The following is an 11,686-nucleotide window of genomic DNA, read 5'->3' on the forward strand; positions in this document are numbered from 1 at the left end:
AGTGACGAAGATAATCCTAAAACTTCTATCCAAGTATCTGAACTGAAAAAGTTAAAATGATTTCAACCTTTTGCGAAATAAAAAATAATTTTTAATTCTTGTCTAAGGCGATATTGTATTTTTCACTAAAAATTTCCAAACTTTTGATTTGTATCTCTTTTCTTGGAAAACAATCGAAAGTACATAAAAAATCGTGAGAATCTTTACGATGAATAATCTGCATATGTATGTACATATTTACGTTGCTCTGTATATAAGTTAGAGTAAAAGTTTCCTCTGTTGATGAAAGTAATTAATTTTATGAAATATATTATTAAAACCATATCGTAAAGTCGAACATTTCGAGGAATATCTTTCGATGTTTCAAAGGCATACCTTGTACTCGTATATAAACACTGTATTGTTACTTATAAAATGTCATATAATCTTAGTATTTTAATACAATTGTGTAAAAGAAATAATTTATTAATATTTACTTTTAAATCGATAATTTAATAGATAATAAAATACTATTCTATATATACAATTCAATTGAATAATAGTAAGTAGAACCTACGGTAAAAAGTTACTATAAGCACTGACGCTACAATAAATTATTACTTATCGTAAAATATAATTTCTTGGATCTTTTCTTTTGTTTTCAAAATAATCACTGGGAAAACATTGCAAGGAAAGTCGACCATTCTTACCAAACGTACATATAATATCGGTACAATTAAGTTCAAATATTTTCTAATTAATTAAACATTAACCTAAACAATCGATAAATGTAACTAAAAATTGTATTTCCACCAAATAAAAGGAAACGTCGATTATCCAAACAAGAACCTAATGCCGAATGATACACCACGGTAATATTTATATTTATTTCTTCAAAATTGTTCTTTGAAAATACCGACTGAACTATTTTACCTGTTTTATTTTCTAAAGAAATAAGAATTTCTAACGGATTAAAGCATCGATCAACGAAGTGGAATAAGTACAAAATGAAAGAAATCAAACCAGTTTTACAACCTAGATCTAGTATTGTCTAATCGAACAAAATTATTGAGATGCAAGTATGGGCATATAATTATAAGAAAGCACAGTATAACAAAAACATTCCGTTTTCGATGAGAAAGAAATATAATTAAATATAAAACATTTAGTTCCAGCAGCTAAAGATCTTTGAACTTTTGTTTTACTTACTACATCAACTTTACTTTTTTTTTTTTTTTTTTATAAATACTTATTTTACTTGTATATAGATATTTACGTAGTAATAGTGAATTAACTGTTTAAATCTTTTCAACTGTACTTCACTACGCAAAAAATTACTATATTTAATAACTAAACGTATAAGTAATGGTCTCATATGACAACACTACTTGGCTCGGAAAGCGAAAACTCTCCAAATAATACCACACTTTATGAAACACTCCATTTATTATTTCATCAAGAATTTGTTTCCGAAATTGGTTCGGATAATCGTCGTTTTTTTTCACATCCCTGATTCCCTTTCCACCAATAAAATTTTATATTTGTAAAATTTTTGTCACAAATCTTTTACATCTTATAAATATTATAAACAATAATGTCTTAAATATTAAAATCTTATATTTACCACTTATATTCGTTATATTTTCACCATCGTTTCTCCGTGTAATTTTATTCCTTGGTCATATCAATTTTTTTTTTTTCTTTTAATTCTTTTGTAGTGTTGCCAAAACTATAATAACAGACAAAGTAAATTTTATCATATACGTGGAAACTGTTAACTTCTTTGTACAAACATTTATGCACGCCAAAGGTTCGACGACTTGATTTCTTTCAAAGGACAATTCGAGGATGACGATTAGGTTGATGTCAAAAGAAAGACGTTGTCTCCAGAAAGCAATCTTTATCGACAAATGGGGAATTATACAACAAATCATAGGAAAATAATTCGTGCGGGGAGAATACTTAAAAATCGATACAACAGTTTTCAATTTGTTTCGGGTGATATTGTACAAAAGAAAAAATTGGAATAAAATGTTCGATCGATTCTTGTATTAAAATGTCTTATATTCGCGTATTTATATTTATAAGTAGTTTCAAATATAAAAACTCATTCCTATCTTGAACTGACAACTTTATTTCGTTCATTTGCTGTATGATTGCGTAACACGAATACGTCGATTGATTCAAAAAATGCTTACACCCAGTTGTTCCGTGTCTGTCTTATTCTCACTCACTCATCCCGGACACAGGTATCCATTGTGCGACCATGTGCCAACTCGACGCTGGATTAATACATTTACTTTTAACGCGTATCATCATTTACGCTGAATATTTCAAGACAGTAGCTGGTTAATTTAATGACAGAATACGTCGTAGAAGAGCGTACCTTGTCGCTTTCTAGGAGGAATCAAATAATTGCTTACTTTGCTAACGTTAAACATTCAGTAGAAAAATAGGAATCTTATTCTAAGAGATTTTTAATATCATAATAATTTCATGTTAATCGAAAGATCGTCTCTTTATTCGCAACTGCTTTATCCAAGACCTAATAAACAAGTTTTATTTAAAAACATGTTCCTTGGATAATTTTAAGTAATTAAATCAGATATAATAGTTATCTATTTTGAGCGGCGTAATTATTTGATTTTTCCTAGACTCCAGAGGAAACGCTGATCAAACCATTTAATAGAACCTTTATTCACACCGAAGTCTAAAATCAATCGCAATGTGTTCTTCGTTCTTCTTTGTTGGCACACCGCGGGAGATAATATAACAGGGTTATGATTACTCCTGATTCTAACTTCACCTTTGGATCGTAACAGTAATTTAAAAAGGTGCCCTTAGAATTAGAAGTGCGTGTCGAACTACACGTGAAAAACGTTTGCGATATATTTTCTTCTCGCGAAAGTGGAAAGTTTATGATGTAAAGTCTGGAAGAATGAGAACGAGGTGAGCTTCATGAATTGATTTTTAATTTGAGCGTGACGAATATCGTTTCTTATTCGAGTAAAATGTCGAGAAAGTTTTACTGGAAATACAAGTTGCAAATCTCAACTTGAACAAATACTACGTTTTCTTTTTATTATCCACCAATCAACACACATAGGAATTCAATTAAAATTAAATTTCTTTATATCTGTTCTATGTATTTAATATAACTGAATGCGTATCATATCTAGTAATGCGCATTACTAGATCGATGTACAATATCTTTTTAAGTAAAATTTACGAAAGAAACATTAATACGATGTATACTTTTTACAGTTTATCTGTATCACATACAAAAGTACTTGCAAATACACAATTGATACGCGTGATACACGAAACGCCATAATAATTGAAAATATCAATCACTGTAAAAAATTAAAATATCTATATAATGCAAATAAATATGTAATGAAAAATTATAAGTTTATCAAAACTTTGTACACACTTGTAAAGAGAGTAAATTTACATCGTGTAAACATTGTACAAAGCAAAACGTGATAATTAACATAGATCATATTTAAGTTTTATACATTCGTATACATATCACCTATCTGCACAAACAAACTGCCACGTTGATAATGTCATTTTTAGCGATATGTTTTTAATTGTTTGTTAAAATACACGAACTTATTAAGAATATATTGTTATGAATGTTAAAATTTCATTTTCAGTGCTCTTTTACGTTTCTATACTATTAAATAAACTTAAGCTGCAATTATTTATGACTGTGTTCTAGCAATAGATTATAACGGTTTACAAGTACGTCTAAAAATAAAAGTAATAGGTGTTTCAACGACAAAAATTAAATGCTGTAAATCTCGACATGTAATTATGATATTGTCACTCTCAAAAATACTCAGAACACCTCGTCCTGGAAGAAATGTGATGGAATAGATTTTTGTGACAAAACAAGACGAAAAGAACACCTGTCCTTTACTTCGTCATATTTTATAATTTATTTTCTTCTTAATGTACTCATAACATGATAAAGCTGAGCAGGTGTTCTTCATCGCATGTCCACTATAATAGAGAATGACTAGGCCATATGAATATAGCTAAGGAATTCGTACTGTATTCCAACACTATTTTAGAACAAAGTGCAAAGTGAAACCTATCTAACTTAATTCAGACCGTCTTTTCTTTAATTACTTTCAGCACAATCGAATAAATATTGTATTTTTATACACGCGGTATTCTTTTGCGCCAAAAGAGGTCTGTTAAATTCAGTTTCCTACTTTATTTTCCAAAACTTGTCCTGAGGTTTATTCATATGGCTCAATATTTTCAGTCCTGCAAACTTCGGCTATTTTCAACCAATCTGATGTGTATTTTCAATGATTCTTTCTCAATGTCTATGACTGTAACCGATGTTGTAAAAAATCAACTTTCAATTCTATTCTGGTTCCTCTCCGTCACCATCTGTAATTCGAAAAATTTAATAAAAATATATTACATATTTAGCAACTATATGATAAATTTTCCAACATAATAAAGTAAAATGAACCACCAAAAATATAAATATCTCTACCTTCACGATCCACTTCATCATCTACTAACAAATCATCCTCTTCGTTTGCCCCATCATCTTCATCATTCACAACCTCTTCCTCTTCTTCATCTTCATCCACATCATCTTCGACCACAACTATACTATCATCTCCTTCCTCACCCTCACCTGCTTCATCACCATCGTCTGCACCACCATCTTCTTCTTCTTCTTCTTCTTCTGTGTCACAATCTTCACCATCTCCTTCAATACCATTTTCAACGTCCATGTCTGGTGCCAAGTAATACTAAAACAGTATGCTTATATTATTTCAAATATTTATTATGTTTCTTTCAACATCTACAATTCGTATTAGCAAAAATGTTAAGATGAATATGATTTGGGTATGTTTTTATCCATTATAAAAATCCAAGTAACACTGCATAACACTTGACCAAAATTTGTTATTAACAGTACATGAGAACAACAATTATGAATAAACACAATGAAGATCTATTCTATTTTATTAATCTTTTACTTAATTATAGTATAAATAAAAAAATCTTACCTGCAATGGATTAGGCCACATATCGTCTTTAATTAACTCTGCTATTTCATCTGAACTAGGATCCCCATGATCCGTAAACCAATCAAAAAATGATCTGTGTTTTAATGGCCTTTTACGACCTTTTAGTGGGACTTTGGTTTTTGCTCTTTTTGTTAAATCTGCACCTTCTTTCCAATGAATAGGTGTACTTTGAGATGCTGGATCTCCTGCAAAAAAGCAGGAGATACATTAAAACTATGATTATTCGATCAAAGTTTTAATCTTCATTTGCAAATTATTTCAAAATTCTTAATGTTAAAATCAGTAGAATGAAACATTAACCTACAGAGGTCTTTTCTGTCATAGCATACATACATATTGTGAAAATACTCTGAATCTGAATATAGTATAATTTATTTTATTCATATTATATTATTTCAATACACAAAGACAAAGATATGACATTATTCATTTAAGACGTTGCAATTTACCAAAAAAAATACTATTTTACCAATAATATATTAGTTGCAAACACTAATATGTTAATAATTGGAACTAATCATTGGAAACACTATTTAGATTTAGAAATGTGCTCACCAGAAGAACCTAGATGAAATTCCTTAGTAAGGACATCATTCTCAAAATATGGATTTTCATCAAAATGAAAATTGATTCTATAACCAGATTTAATATCTTCAAATTCTTCAACTTCTAATTTGTTTAAAAATCGAAGTGCATCTTCTTCATCTTCTTCTAATATTTCTGCTATTTCTTTGTTGTTTACAAACTGTGTATATAATAAGGAAATTTATATCATATTTTCCAATATTTATAAAATTCTTATATTAACGTATAAATTCAGTTGTAAATTTCTATCAAAATACAATAATATTTCAATGCTGATATTTCCAAATATTAGATTTAATAATATTAGTTTAAATATTATATTAGTATTTAACAATATTAGTAATATTACACTTTGCTATATTATTTAATCTAAAAATATTAATATCATATACAGGATGGACCACTTAAATGAGCACACTGAAATATGTGTTGATTACACGTACATAAAGAAAATTATTCAGCTTAAAGTTAAACTACTAGGTACGGTCAAACATAGTAATTTGACCATCTTTTTCCAAATATCTAAGTATTTTCCATGTTTTTTAAACACAGTTGGATCTATACAGCGTATATGCTGTAATGTGACGCACAATTTTTCAATCACTTGCAGCAATCTGAGAGAAAAAAATGTTGAACAAACATCAATTGATATTAAGTGTACAATAAGTGACGATAGTACAAATTTCGAAAATAGTTTATTTTCATAGCAAATCCATAATTACTTTGAATTTTTCAAATAGGACCAATTTTTTTTTCCCATCGTATTTTAAGGGACATCAAGAAAAATTAAAAGATCATATAACATAATATTTTTGTCAACAAAATACTATAAATATAGCATATTTTTTAAGAGATTGATATTCATCATTCTGCATATAGAAATATTAAAGGAAGGTGTTTAATAAATGAATACTTTGTGAAATAGTTCAAATTCCTTGATAAGACATATATTTTATTCAAGATGTTCAAACATTCTGTCATTACAAAGTAAACATTTCTAAACCATTGCTTTATCTTCTATTTAAAATAATTTGTAAATTATTAATTTCTCAAACATCTTGATCTAGTACTTTTATATGCAGAATGATGAAAACAATCGATTTATCTAATAAAAATATATAGCTTCATTTAATAAAATAAAAACAACATGTCAATATATGTTTAAAATTATTACTTTCAGAAAATGTTTTTTTATCACTATATTTATCCCTTTGATCAGTTTAACTTATTAATACCTTATACCCATAGACTTTGTCTGAAATAGTTCTTTCATATATCTGCAAACATGTGAGATATTTAAATATTCCTATTTAAATGATCTATCGTATGTACCATAAATATTCTACATTTTTACTTTTTAACAGTACTATATAATAGATTCTAATATGTTTTAATATTACATATATATTAAGTAAGCACTATCCCACAAATAATTTGACTTTTCATAGAATTATACAACAAAATTATAGAACTCGACACTATGTGAACCTATTTATTTGACATAAATTTTGGTGCAGAAACCTTCTCTCAATACTATATTTGCCAACACTGTTTTTGTGGATAGGCTTTCATAAAACTGGCCTACTAATGGATGTATATATTAATCATTTCAAGTACTTAAAATTGAAGCGATAACAGAGCATGCTTAAAATGTTAATTGTGTGAGCATAAAAGTCAAAATAATTCAACTATCTTAGTCAACTATTCAGAGAAAATACCATTAAATAAATGTAGAGTACATACATATAAGTATAAGTAAGTGCTAAGGATGATTTAAAATATCTTAATTGTAGAACTGCAGCCCTGAAAATGAGCTTTGTGTTTTAAGGATATTGAAATTAGATAAATATGTTTTAATCTTCTTTTTGAACTAAAAATAATTTATTTCTTAACCAAATTATAAAAGAAGATAAAAAAAGGAATATTAAAAAGTAATGTTAATCTACTGCTTTTCCTGCATTAGAAGAAGGTAAGACTAATATAATATTCACTGGAAAGTAACACATAATAAGTTAACATTTATATTAACTTATGTTCAAATATTTGATAAATATGTTAATCACATTAACAAGAAAGAAGAAACTCCAAGTTCCTTAATTTGTAAATTTAATTTTTTCTTGACTATAAATATCTAAATTAAATGATATTGTGTTAAAGAAATATATAACTTCCAAATTTTAAAGACAGAATACACTTTGGTTATAAGCAAAAGGTTTTTCGACAATAAGCAACCCCTATAATTTTCAATTATAGCTTTTTTCATTTCAGTTTTAAAAATATTTTTTGCCAACCTTTATGTCTGTATATATTAACTATTGGTGAAAAAAAATTATCATAATGCATTTTTAAATTCTAAAATGCCATTTAATAGGAATACTTCAAGACATTCAATATGTTCAACACCAAAGATAATAGGTTAATTGACTAAACCTTTCTATCACAACCGAGAATAGAACTGGATTCATAAAATAGATTTCTTGTCTATTTGGTGTAATATAAAAATAATTGTTTGTTATGAACTCCTGCCCCACAATCAAACAATATCTAAGGAGTTTTATTATAAGTAGAGTATATAACATTAACGTCAGAGGAAAAGAGATCAAATTGACCACACAGAATAGAATTGTATATATCAGGGCGCATGTAACTATAAATGGCAAACAAAACACAAAAATTGCAAAACTTGAATTGACAAATATATGTATGTTTAAATATTTTACCATCAGGTTTTTACCATCTTCAGAAATTCCAAACTCATTGAGCAAAACAGAAATAAGGATAACATATATTATTAAAACTATAATAATATAAATATTTTTAAAACAGAATTAAAAAAGTTTTGTAAAATATAAATAGAAAACCTGATAGAAAAATAAGAAAACATTATAGGAAAAGAAGTAAGGAAACTGTGTCCTTAATTAATCATTAACCAAGGGTTACTTATTTACATCTTAAACATGTATCAAAAAAGCTATACTACTAGTAGGATGACCTAATATTTGAAAGCAACACTATACAATATCAGTCTGTATAAAATAAATGAACAAATAATTAAAACAAAAAATTAAAAGAAAGTTAAGGGAACAGAGGTTCGACAGATTAAAATTATAAATAGAGAATAGAATATTATGGAAAGGAAAAACATTTATGTTGTGGAATAGTGTGTACTTCAAATTGTAATACTTAATAAGCAGATAATACGCAGTAAAAATGAAACGCACGTAATAATAAAATAATAAATCGTATTACTGCTGCAATAATTCTAACAAACAATTCTTATAAAAATAAATGTGTATCATATTCCGCGTGACCGCATGTAGTTATACGTACTTTCGTACGTATACAAGTAGGCAAGATGGCGACTAGCGCCGGTGGACGCCGGTATTGCCGAGAAACGTCAAAGATACATAGTAATTATTATCAACCAGAATATGTCATCGTGTGAAAGGATACAGCAGTGACCCAAAAATTGGGTATCCTTTTGATAATGTCATTCCGTTTCTGGAAGTAGGGCTTACGCAACTTATTATACTTCTTCTCTACTTCGAGAATTTCATCGCTGGCCTTCTCATTGAGGCCATCGATTTGATTCTGACACCCGTCAATCTCCTCGAGTGTCTTCTGTATTTCAATGTCGTAATCTCGCGACTCAACACCCTCGCCCGAACCTGGATCCTCCAATTCCTTGGGCTTTTTATTCGGCGAAGACATCATTCAACCCGCGCTCTTGTCACCACTCCACTACTTTCTGTTTATTTTCAGTACGCACTCACTCCGCGTTCGTCACGCTCGTGTCACTAATTCGCGGCGCGTAAGCTAAACTGTAACCACGAATTCGATAGTTTAACTAGATGTGCCACTATACTGAATATACGAAACTTTTACTACCGGCTATTATCGTATCGTCAATGGTAGAACTTGGAAATTTATTGCACAAATTAAATGGTTTTACGAACACGTAATTTTTAACAGATGTCGCTTGTATCTAAAATGTTTTATATTTTAAATTTGAAATATTTGTAAATCTACATATTATAAAGTATTGAAAACATAAATGAATAAGAAATAGATTATCGATAAGAAATTTATCTTCTGGAAATGTAAAACTGTTTGCTATCATTTTACTATGTTCATATTATTCAAAAAGAAAAGTCTTAAATAATAATGTAAAAATGCTATTAATTAAAAACTATTTGAAAATTCAAGTAAACTATTGAAAGTAGAGCATGTTAGATTTTATACTACGGTCAGTTCAATGGACTACAGGTAAACAAAACCACATGACTACGAGATTATCTTATTGGTGGGCACGTCTCTAGTCAAGAATGCCTCGTATACCTAACGTATCGAGTGAATCAACACTTAAAAGATTTGACAAACGGATACAAAATTGATGGCAAACTTCCATAAAAAAAATTGTTACATAGATTATATTCTCAAAAAGGAATTAACAACATTATTCTTTATATGTATAAGTACTAACTTGTATAAATTCTATTGAACATATGCAAAGCATAGTCTTCTGGCGTTTCAACTCTGTCACAATCACGTGGTTTTGTTTGTATATATACTTTTTAGTTGAACGCTGTGTAGTATCACTGAAGTAGCTACAGAATAGATTACATATTCAATGAGATTTTATTTCACGAATAGATGTAAATACCGACCACTTAAAAGATCAGTGATTTTGCAGCGCGCTCTATGTTTGAGAATAGTGAGTCTGAAAATTGTATACATATAATCCAATTTAGCCCTTATGAGCACTTTCCAACGTACCCGAATACACAACTGCGAACAGATAAAATCTGGTTAAACCCGTTGCAGGTAGAATATGAAATAAACATTGGAGACAATACTTTTTCGTGTTATATAGATCGAAGCTTGAGAGCCCCCTTATTATTTCCAGACTTTTCACGTCATCGATTCGGATTAAAATAAAACTTCTGCACTATTAGGTACAGAAATTAAAACTAAACACGAGAATTAATTATTTTAGTAGCATAAACATGTTTGTGTTCTTTTATTGTTAACCTAACAAATAAATATTTTTTTGCTTATATACGAATAAACTATTATTATCTGAATAAGGATTCATTTAAAGTTTGAATAGCTTTATCGATTTTAATGATTTTTAAATATGTTGTTAAAATTAATATCCTGGACAATTTTTTCATATAGATACTTTGTTTTCACAATTAATTGCTATTCTACTGTTTCTATAAACAATAACGTGGTAACTAGCTACCAATGTGCAGTGTTCCATTTAAGTTAATACAACGAAATATCTTGTAGATGACTAATTTAAAAAAAAGTGGAGCACATCTTTTACGATTTTGAGAGGGAATTCAAATGACATTATTAGTTTTTCAATGCGTGAGCGTTTTCGAGATCACTCCAAGATCAACTTAGTTATTTTTAAATTATAAATTTATATTTTTTATTTCGGAATCCTATTCTAGATAAAACTATGCATAACTATTGTCTGAAATACATAACTTGTGGCCGGGATATTAACCTACTCTAACCTAATTGCTGGATACGTATAGTAAAATTTAATGTCATAATATTGACAATTTGTTACGAACGTCTTAAAAATTAAGGTCAAGCAATGGTTATATGTATAGAAAATGATTACTCAAAATATTAATTTCTATAATATTATTTCTAAATAATTACCTCGATTTCTTTAAGTACGTCTGTATGTACACTAACATATTGACTATTCGGCTCCTAAAACTTTATTATTTTTCTTTTAAGAGGGTACATACCTTTATATCGATGAAAAAACGTACCACTTCAAGAAAAATTATTTCATGAATTAATTTCATTTTTATTTTATTAGAAGGATACATTGTAAATTATTCTAAAAAATGGTTGTAATAGTATGTAAGCAAATATGACTGACAAAATAATGTCTACACAAACGTTCCGTACGATTACAACTCCACTATCTATGATTTGAGATTGCCTAATGATTCAGTTTGAAAATGAATGGATTTTTATTAAATTCTATAATATTGATTTATCAAAAATCAATTTAAAAATTTAAAAACCGCAAG

General features: G+C 28.4%; 1 protein-coding gene across 3 annotated transcripts; it reads right to left on the bottom strand.

The window, feature by feature from the left end:
- Positions 1-2,097: 2,097 nt before the first annotated feature.
- Positions 2,098-10,162, bottom strand: Set (NAP domain-containing protein SET). 3 transcript variants are annotated; one of them, XM_076316652.1, is made up of 6 exons: positions 10,111-10,162; positions 9,081-9,612; positions 5,598-5,787; positions 5,022-5,227; positions 4,496-4,760; positions 2,098-4,386 (listed from the first exon to the last, which is right to left on the bottom strand). In XM_076316652.1, the coding sequence occupies exons 2-6, from the start codon at positions 9,339-9,341 to the stop codon at positions 4,361-4,363; spliced, it is 948 nt and encodes a 315-aa protein (XP_076172767.1). In that variant the 5' UTR covers positions 9,342-9,612; positions 10,111-10,162; the 3' UTR covers positions 2,098-4,360. The 3 variants fall into 3 exon arrangements, with proteins under 3 accessions (XP_076172767.1, XP_076172769.1, XP_076172768.1); XM_076316654.1 differs by having other exon boundaries at positions 5,022-5,218; positions 10,111-10,161; XM_076316653.1 differs by having other exon boundaries at positions 9,081-9,448; positions 10,111-10,132.
- Positions 10,163-11,686: the final 1,524 nt, after the last annotated feature.

Source organism: Ptiloglossa arizonensis, chromosome 7, assembly GCF_051014685.1.
Source record: "Ptiloglossa arizonensis isolate GNS036 chromosome 7, iyPtiAriz1_principal, whole genome shotgun sequence".
NCBI classification, from domain to species: Eukaryota; Metazoa; Arthropoda; class Insecta; order Hymenoptera; family Colletidae; genus Ptiloglossa; species Ptiloglossa arizonensis.

Excerpts from the sequence above, each read along its gene's own strand:
- Set (XM_076316652.1), bottom strand. The coding sequence starts at position 9,341 with ATGATGTCTTCGCCGAATAAAAAGCCCAAGGAATTGGAGGATCCAGGT. Across the intron at positions 5,788-9,080 it reads CCAATTTTTGGGTCACTGCT|TTTGTAAACAACAAAGAAAT; the intron begins GTATCCTTTCAC and ends TTATATACACAG. Across the intron at positions 4,761-5,021 it reads TGTGGCCTAATCCATTGCAG|TATTACTTGGCACCAGACAT; the intron begins GTAAGATTTTTT and ends ATACTGTTTTAG.